Here is a 10,011-nt window from a genome sequence, read left to right as displayed (position 1 = left end):
CGTAACTTTTATTCTCGCTGTAGTATTGTTGCTGCCGCCGCCATGTCGTGAAGCACTGTGTATTTCGTTGTGAAAGCGAAACTACTTTGTTTGGTCTTCCAAAAGAGGACGATATCCGCTTCGTCATGCCTGGAGCTGATCCGTGCTGGTTGCTGAGGAAATACCACAACTTCGCGCTGTGGATCGCCGGATCGGCTTTCACCGTGGACGAAGCGGAGTCCAGTCCGGGGTCGTCACATGTGGTTGCCGCAAGCCTGCCGGCCGTGCCGTTCTCAAGCCCGCAGGCCGCTCCTCACTCAAGAGAAGCGCTTGTTGTTTGTCATTTGTCCGATCACAAATGCAGACATGGTTTTATGTTTACGCAGCGCAATACACAACGCATAAAAAGACAGTAGAAGTCAATATAATCCGTAATTATGTCCCCACTGGATGCAACAAATGCCACGTTTATAATGGGTTTTAATGTTTTTGTCTCGTCACTCTGGCCGGACACGGCATCACAATATGGTGAGGGGCGTAACATTTCCGTCACAGGCTTGAGGGATTCAGCCAAACACAATGCACTGGATAGCTGGCCAATCACAGCACACCTCGCTTTTCAGACCGATGAGCTTTGTAAAAATCTACGTGTTTCAGAAAGGTGGGGCATAGAGGAGAAACAATAATGTACAGTATGTGGAAAATAATGTGTTTTTTGAAACTTAAACCGCATAAACACATTTCATTACACCAAATACACAAAATAATGTTATTTTTAGCAGTATCATATGACCCCTTTAAATAATAATACAAGAATTAGGAAAGTGCTATTTAAAAGAGTTAAAATTTAAAACTGCTTGACACATTTAAGTTTACAGATATGAAAATTTTAAGGATAAACACCTTGTTGAGCTCTTGTTTCTGCATTTGCCGAAGTCTCCACATGTCTTCAGACAGATCACTGTCATCATACTTATCATCCTCCTCACCCTCCTCTCCCTCAGGCATCTTGGACGCCACGTTCTTCCTTCGCTCTTTCTCTGTGGTACAAACACATGACTGTGAGATGAAGAGTGTAAAAAGTCGATGAACAACTGTGTCAAGACTACCACATCATAAAATTGTGCCTTGATACTAAATGCTGCTTACATTTGCATGTGCTGTTAGCGTTAGCATCTAGCTAAATTCATTACTGCCCAGAGGGAAATTTTATTGCTCTTTTCATAGGAAAGCTCAAAGGAACAGTTTATTGAAAAAATTATAATAATCTTTTTGTTGAGTTTCTTATTTGATACATAAGGCTTTTATGGCTTATATAGTACAATATAGTGAGAATATGGAAGTCAAGCTTGAGGAGGAAAAACACATCAGTTTTATTCAGAGGGCCAAAACTGAGCAAAAAATGTTTGATACAGCTGTTGATATTTATATGACCAGAAAGTAATTCTGATGCTTGTAATGTAAGGTCTTTATAACAGTATAGCAGACTACTTACATGAAATGCACATAAATGTGAGTTGTCAGTCTATATCTTCTAATAATGTCTTAGTAAGATGATATTAAAATGCTTTTTATCATCATTTTTGGGATCAAAACATACAATACAATGCAATACAATGATGTTTGACAAGATGCTCAAAATCCTGATGGATCATATTTGATACTCACATTTTAACACGATTTTTCTTTAAAAAAAAAAAAAAGATCAAGTAAACCTAAGCTGCTTCAGTCCAGTAAATGTTCATCTTGAAATATTACTAACAATATAAAAGTTATTCTAATGTTTACTTTATAAAAATCAGTAAATATTTCACAGCAAAAAAGACAAGTGAACCATGACATGAAGGTGGATGTTTACAGTGGATGTACTGTATGCAATACAGAGTTTTGGCATGCAACTCTAGATGGCGCAGTCCAATAGGTCTAACTCATTCTGACCTAATGACATCATTGTCACATGGCACAGCTGATTGGTTCTCTCCTGTATCGGTAGCCAATGAGCTCGCTGCTCAACATTCAAATATATGATTAGTGCTGGCAGTAGCAGCTGCAGCTTGCTTCAGAAACCCTCTACCTTCCCCAGCTCCACCTGTATAGATCTGCTACGAGGTGATTCATGTGAGCTATATGGGGGTTATTTCATGTGTGTTATATTTGCAGCAGCAATATTTCTTACATGCTCACAGCAGCATGTTGTGGATGTATTGGCAGTGTATTAGCAAGTCTCGGTACTTGCTCTGCCGCAGCAGCAGCAGCAGCAGCAGTGTAACAGATCTATTCCGCCAAGATCAAATACATTAACATTGTCATGTACATTACCATGCCAATCCCTCAGAGAGTTGTCATGACAGAACTATCAATCCAATGACAGAATGCATGTAGCAGATTGTTTACAGCAGGTTGTGATCATGTGGATAACGTGAGAGTGCAATACCTATAACAGCTAGTGAAGGAGGGCAGGGCCAGTAGTCCATCTCTATCTTAGAGGGCTGGTTGGGGTCTGGAGGTTGTGCGGCGGGAAACTTTGATGACTCGATGATTAAATCCTCCATGTGTTTACTGTGTGGAATGGCTGCTGAGACATCTGCCCCATTCAAATACACAGACACATGCTCAGAATGCCACAGAATTACACCTTTACACAAGAACAGTGTTGATGTTTCATACCTTGTTTATATATTGGTGGCTTCTTGTATATATTGTTTCCACTGTCTGGGAGGAAAAGTGAGGTTGTTTTGTTTAGTTTTAGAGTTTGATGTTGACTGAGGTTTGTTGGCTGTGTTTGTGAGGTGCTGTAGTACCTAACCTGGCCTGTGGAAGTGCTGTTGCTGGTGTGGGACTTTTGTGCTGACGGTGATGCTTTTACTCAGCTGTGTGGAGGCCGGAGACGAGCTGCCTGATGACTTAGGCTCTGACCAATCCCTTTGATAGACATCCTTTGATAGACTGTTCTGGAATTACATTTAGAAGGTCTGTGTGCTTAAGAATCATGCAGAGAGACTCTAAAGGAGATTATAAAATAGATCGTTTGGTCCTCGAACATGGTAAAATAGCTGTGATGCAAGGCCTCTGGTGGATTATGACTTCAACACTGGGTTTCTAGAATTTAGGTCTGATGTTAACAAGTGTTTTAATTCAAAAACTAAAGAGAGGGGGGATTCCAAACTTTCCTTCATATATTTTGCTAGATGTATATATCTGTGCTATATGTATTGTGCTATATGAAAAACCTTGAGCATAATTCAGTCAAAATGGTAATAAAATATACAATATTTAAAAATGTAACTTCTATTAAATCTTGGGAAGTAACATGTTAAGTGATGGCAAGCAGCGCTTGACTTTTTTAAAGCTATTTTACATTTCTTTTCTCATTTTTGAATTATTGTACATACTGTACATGAACTCATATTGAGAGAATTAAAAAAAAAAAGTTAATTGGTCACAACAATATTACAGGACTATTTTATTTAATGTTTTACATTTTATTCAACCATTTAAACATTCGGGGTCAGAGAGTTTTTTAAATATAAATCAGACTCTTTATTCAGCAAGGACATAATAAATTGATCAAAAGTCAAAAGACTTTTTGTCTTGCAACTAATGTTGCAAAATATTTAAATTTCAAATAAATGCTGCTCTTTTTTACTTTTTGTTCATCAAAGAATCCTGAAAAAACGTATTATGGTTTCTACAAAAATATTAAGCAGCACAACTGTTTTCAACATTGATAATAAGAAATATTTCTTGAGCAGCAAATCAGCATATTAGAATGATTTCTGAAGGATCATGTGACACTGAAGACTGGAGTAATGATGCTGAAAATTCAGCTTTGATCACAGGAATAAATAAAATTTTAAAATATATAAAAATAGAAAACAGCTATTTTAAATAATTTAAAAATTACAGTTTTTACTGTATTTTTATTCAAATAAATGCAGCCTTGGTGAGCATAAGAGACTTCAAAAACATTGAAAAATCTTACTGACCCCAAAGTTAAATAATATAATGTATATCATTTGTAACCTAAATGTCTGTTATTTGCAAACTACCTTCTTTCCATTAAACAAGCATTTACTTCTGGTCCTCTAATCTGAGTGGCCAAGCCTCATTGCAAGAGTGTTGATGAAGTATGAAACCGTTTTTTCAATTGACAGATATTAAAATATGGCATGGACATGTACTATGTAACTTACCTCCGGAGATGGAGGAGGGGAGATTGAACGAGGAGATAATGACCTCTAGAGAAAGAAAAAGAAAGAGAGAGAGAGAGGTCAGTTGTTAGCAGTAAGTGAAATATCCAGACATTTCCACAGACAGGTTTAAAAGACTTAATGAATCGTAAAGCTTCCATTACAGCGAAACAAAAAAAGGAAATTACAGTGGGAGAGCCGATCTAACATGGTGTGTGTGTGTGTGTGTATGCTGATTTCGAGCCAGGAGCTCTGATGGTGAGACATCACACCCAGCAGGAAACTAACCAGTGAACACATCACACACGCTGACAGACAGAGTGTTACAGAATGAAAGTCTGACAAATCAACAGCTGTGAGTCTTTGAGACAATTGCCAAAATAGACTGTCAGAACTCATCACCAAATATCAACACAACACTACCATTCAAAAGTTTGGGCTTGGTAAGATGTCTTACATTTTTTGAGGATTCTTTGATTAATAGAAAGTTCAAAAGAGCAACATTTATTTGAACCAATTTAATGCATCCTTGCTGAACAAAAGTAATAATTTCTTTTAAAAAAATCTTACTGACCCCAAACTTTTGAACAGTATATATACTGAATATACAGTGTATTACCTCCATTGGTGAATAGCTGAAGTGGGGCTCATACATCATCAGGTCAGGCCTCTCTATGTCAAGAATGGCCTTGTCTTTAGGTATAGCTGCTAGGTCCTTATACCCAATCAGTTGATTGTCCATTTTGGCCTGTTTTAATCCAAAATATGAAAGAAATGAAAAAAATGACTGGCAATCTCAGAGACATACTATGAAGAAGTAAATGTATTTCTCTGAAAGCAATACATTTGTTTTCTGGCACAGCGTTGCAATTTTGAGACAATTATTATTACAGTCAGTCATGGGCCATGTGTAATCTGATGCGGTAATCATATCCCAGCATGCACTGTTGCTATACACACCACTATAGTGACCGCCGAGGATCCAGGAACACCTCCTCCATGCAGAGAACAAACGCTGCCTGGGGAGGTACGGGCCGATTGCTGTTCACATACATACACAGATCAAAGGTCAAACATCACAATAACCTTTTTATTTGTTTTATGATCATGTATTATCTTATTTTTTATTAAAAGAAATCTGCTTAAAACATACAGTGGGTACGGAAAGTATTCAGACCCCCTTAAATTTTTCACTCTTTGTTATATTGCAGCCATTTGCTAAAATCATTTAAGTTAATTTTTTTCCCTCATTAATGTACACACAGCACCCCATATTAACAGAAAAACACAGAATTGTTGACATTTTTGCAGATTTATTAAAAAAGAAAAACTGAAATATCACATGGTCCTAAGTATTCAGACCCTTTGCTGTGACACTCATATATTTAACTCAGGTGCTGTCCATTTCTTCTGATCATCCTTGAGATGGTTCTACACCTTCATTTGAGTCCAGCTGTGTTTGATTATACTGATTGGACTTGATTAGGAAAGCCACACACCTGTCTATATAAGACCTTACAGCTCACAGTGCATGTCAGAGCAAATGAGAATCATGAGGTCAAAGGAACTGCCTGAAGAGCTCAGAGACAGAATTGTGGCAAGGCACAGATCTGGCCAAGGTTACAAAAACATTCCTAAGAGTCTAATGAAAAATTTAAGGGGGTCTGAATACTTTCCGTACCCACTGTATATGATATAAAAACAATTGCTTTTAATTACCTTATGCATCATCATTTTCAATGAGAAAGCACTCCCTTTATGAGGTCACTGTGGAAAAGAAGAAACTGTAGATGAGAACGAGGCTTTAGATGGATGTCAGATGGCTTCCAAAAGACTGTTCGGATGTATGTCAATTTAAGTCAAGTCAGTTTTATTTGTATAGTGCTTTTCACAAAACACATTTTTTTCAAAGCAGCTTTACAGAAAATCATGATGTTTGTTTAAACATCATATTGTTTATATGATGTTTGTCAAGTCGCATTTAGCAGATTGGAGCTGGACAGTAATATAGTTTGTATTTAGCGACTGTCGCACTCAGTTGCACTCAAAACACTCACGAAAAATTCTGGCAATGTTATCTCAAAGTTTTGAACAATGTTCTTCCAGTGATGTCAATAGATTGTTCTTCATATTCGTATAACCAAGAAATGTTTTAAAACAACAATGTGATTTTCTGGATTTTTTTTCTCATTTTGTCTCTCATAGTTGAGGTATACCTATGATGAAAATTACAGGCCTCTCTCATCTTTTTAAGTGGGAGAACTTGCACAATTGGTGGCTGACTAAATACTTTTTTGCCCCACTGTATATAGCATTTTAATACGGTACATTCTGGGTATATATCCAACTTTATATAAAGAGCTGGGCGATAATATAGTTACATTTTGCGACCAAATATAAAATAATGCAGTTGAGATTTGCTATATATAGTACAGTATATATCGCTTTACATGGGTGTACTGTATGTATATGGATAAAGTTGGATATAATATACTAGAATATTTATCTCTATAGTATATCCATAATATATATCCAACTTCATATAGAGAACTGTGTGATAATAGTTTACATTTTGTCATTATATAAACAATCATGCAGCTGAGATTTGTGTGACCAGGAATGATTTACAGATGATTTTTTAACATCGCCTTTAACAACTACAAGTCAAAAGATGGCAACTGACTGCGAAAATTTGCTAATACACACAGAAAAGTCAGCAGTGTAAGGACCTTAAAACCCTCTGCAATCAGTGGACTATGAGCACAATGATGGTGTTTCTCTGGGCTTTTCTGATGGACTTCCATACAAAAGCTTCATTCTAGCATCCTGTGAGTCTTTGTATTCGACTGAAAAGGACACCTTTCCCACTCCTTTGAAAAATAACCCTACAGCAGGGCTCATAGGAGAAATACAGATAAACATGCACAAAGAGATCTTGTCAAGCCATCTTAATGGTTCCTATTTGCTCCAGATATTTTTAAGTGTAATCTACTTTGTGTATGTTATACAAACACACATGTTTCAAACCCCTTGATCTGGGCCGGTCTGGAGCCGGACCCTGTCAGTGTGATGGTTTTAAAGATGGACCGTTGTCTGAATGGATTTCTATGGCTAATGCATTCGATTAAGAGCTCAGTGACAGTTGTATGGTGGTTTCAGGTTAGGCTTGCTCAGGATTTGGCGAAGAAGAAAAAAAAAATCAATAGACAGTTAAAGAAACTATATCACAAATTATATCTCTTATGCATCTTATCTGATCCTCCATAGACTCAACAATGTCTCAGACTGATATGTCATTTACGTTTTGCATAACTATTTGCCTCAAACCCATTTCTGAATTTCTTTAAAAGATATGATTTTAGAGGTAGACCGCCATTTCCTTCAACAAGGAAATAAGTGCCGATATCAAACTATTAATCAATACTAAAAAACGTTATGAATGTTGTAAACTAACCAATCATCATACCAATCATATAATTCTTAATAGTTTCCTTTCCTCTTTTACATAATCATTTAAATAGCACTTTTAATGCCAAATTAATGTTAATATGTTTGCTGTGTTAAAAATGTCATTATGCATATAAAATAAAGAAATATATATTTTTAAACATTTTTATTTCTTTAGCACTGCTGAAAAGTATTCATATCTAATTTCCTTCTTCAGTAAATGTATGTTTTAAAGCTGCTTAGATTTCTTCATTTGAAAACAAAAATACTGATTGAGAAAACTGCTTTACACATATATCATCACTATTTCAACATATCTACATACATTTTTTAACAATTGTCTCACTTGTTTTTATTTTTATTTCACCTCTTTTAGGAGGAGCATACGGAAATCTGAGACAAAATGAGACCTAAGTAAAACATAACTGAGAATCCTTGAAGTCTCCTATAAAAGAGCAAACCATGTTTATTTTGGGAAAGGAGCGTGAAGAGAAGGAGATACAGACTCTGAGGTAAACACCGTGAAAGAAAAGGGATGGCAGAGAAGGGAGGGGATGTATAAATGGATAGAGAGGATGGATAAAGAGAGATGGATGGATGGAGAAAGAGAAGCATGGGGGGAGGGATGTGATGGAGATGGAGAGGGATGATAAAACACATTACATCCCTGCAGTCAGCACAGACGGATAGTGTGACAGATGACTGTGACTCCCTTCCCCCATTTAACCAGGAACTATGTCAAGTGCAAGTACAAATCCTGTCCGTTGTCTTTAAATTAGTAAAATTAGAGTTAGAATTGAGACTGAGGATTAGCGTAAAAACACAAAACTACAAGTACAAAACTAAAAGCACAGAAAACTACAATAACAGTATATTTTCAGTCTTTATTCCATTAGCCCATTACTAAAATGACACAAACAAACTTAATTTCATTGTTTGCAATCAGTTTAAATTTGTAAAATGGTTTATTTACAGGTATAGTTCACCCAAAAATGATTTGTTCACCATCATGACCTTATTTCTTCTCTAAAACATAAAAGAAGATATTTTGAAAAATGGCTTAGTGTACTTTTGTCCAAACAATGAAGGTTAATAGGGTCTAATATTGTGAAATATATTCTTTTCTGTTCCAAAGAATAAAGCAAGTCACACACAGCTTTTGGAATGACATGAGGGTGAATAAATTATGGTAGAAAATTCATTTTTGGGTGAACTGTCCCTTTAATCCGTTTACTTTCAGACTACATGAACAATTTTCATTGGCCAGAAGCAGATTGACACAGAAACATTTTTTTAATCCACTAAAATTCATCCATTTAATTTATAGACCATTAGAAATAGGTTTTATCTGGATTTTTCAGGAAAGATGTCTGAAGCATAAAATAACTACATTCTTTGAATATGAAGTAATGTAGGTGAGATTGTGAACAACTGAGTGAATGAGAAAGACAAGACGAGAAAGACAGAACAGTGAACTCTTACCACAGGCGTTGAGAAGTTTCATGACACACATCTACAGGGCCTCTTTGCCCTACACCATTCCTGAAACACCCAAATACAGGATTTCATTACTCATCGCAACATGACAGTCCAACATAACTGTTTGGTGAACTGAATTCAGTGTTGAAGTTCACCCAGAAATTAAAATTTGCTGAAAATGTACTTAGCCTCAGGCCATCCAAGATGTAGATGAGATTGTTTCATCATCAGATTTGGAGAAATGTAGCATTCCATCACTTGCTCAGCAGTGGATCATCTGCAGTGAATGGGTGCCATCAGAATGGGAGTCCAAACAGCTGATAAAAACACCACCATAATTCACAAGTAATCCACACAAGAAGTGAAGTGAAAAGCTGTGTGTTTGTAAGAAACAAATCCATCATTAAAGCATTTGTGTCACGCCAAAATACATGTCCATAATCCATAATAACTTCCTCCAGTTAAAAAGTCCATCCCCTGTTGTCCTCTCACATCAAAATCCACTGACATATTTGTTCAACAAACATGCAGCTCTTCACTTCATTAACATTTCAAGACATTAACTGATGGACTGGAGTGGTGTGGATTACTTGTGGATTATTGTGATGCTTTTATCAGCTGTTTGGACTCTCATTCTGATGGCACCCATTCACTGCAAATGATCCATTGGTGAGCAAGTGATGGAATGCTACATTTCTCCAAATCTGTTCTGATGAAAAATCCAACTCATCTACATCTCGGATGGCCTGAGGGTGAGTACATTTTCATTTTTGGATTAACTATTCTTTTAAATAATGTAGTTGAAACATATATATATTCAGCATGATAAAGCTGCTTATTTTAGTACACCATAAATAAGAGGTGAAGCAAACATGATATTCTTTCACAGCCAATAAATGTGAAGGAGAATGACGGT

General features: G+C 36.4%; 1 protein-coding gene across 1 annotated transcript in view; it reads right to left on the bottom strand.

Moving 5' to 3' along the window:
- The window catches only part of LOC107573667 (dematin-like), a 16,366-nt gene extending 7,150 nt beyond the window's left edge, over positions 1-9,216 (bottom strand). The window contains exons 1-9 of the mRNA XM_016260109.1: positions 9,099-9,216; positions 5,889-5,936; positions 5,130-5,210; positions 4,789-4,917; positions 4,173-4,217; positions 2,786-2,930; positions 2,647-2,691; positions 2,414-2,563; positions 883-1,019 (exon numbers count right to left, since the gene is read on the bottom strand). Of these exons, the coding sequence (XP_016115595.1) occupies positions 883-1,019; positions 2,414-2,563; positions 2,647-2,691; positions 2,786-2,930; positions 4,173-4,217; positions 4,789-4,917; positions 5,130-5,210; positions 5,889-5,903 (747 nt within the window). The 5' untranslated portion in view covers positions 5,904-5,936; positions 9,099-9,216. The remainder of the gene's footprint in view (positions 1-882; positions 1,020-2,413; positions 2,564-2,646; positions 2,692-2,785; positions 2,931-4,172; positions 4,218-4,788; positions 4,918-5,129; positions 5,211-5,888; positions 5,937-9,098) is intronic.
- Positions 9,217-10,011: the final 795 nt, after the last annotated feature.

Source organism: Sinocyclocheilus grahami, unplaced genomic scaffold (assembly GCF_001515645.1).
Source record: "Sinocyclocheilus grahami isolate Dianchi unplaced genomic scaffold, SAMN03320097.WGS_v1.1 scaffold2001.1, whole genome shotgun sequence".
NCBI classification, from domain to species: domain Eukaryota; kingdom Metazoa; phylum Chordata; class Actinopteri; order Cypriniformes; family Cyprinidae; genus Sinocyclocheilus; species Sinocyclocheilus grahami.
The sequence above is the reverse complement of the archived record's forward strand: the minus strand, read 5'-3'. Positions and strand labels throughout refer to the sequence as shown.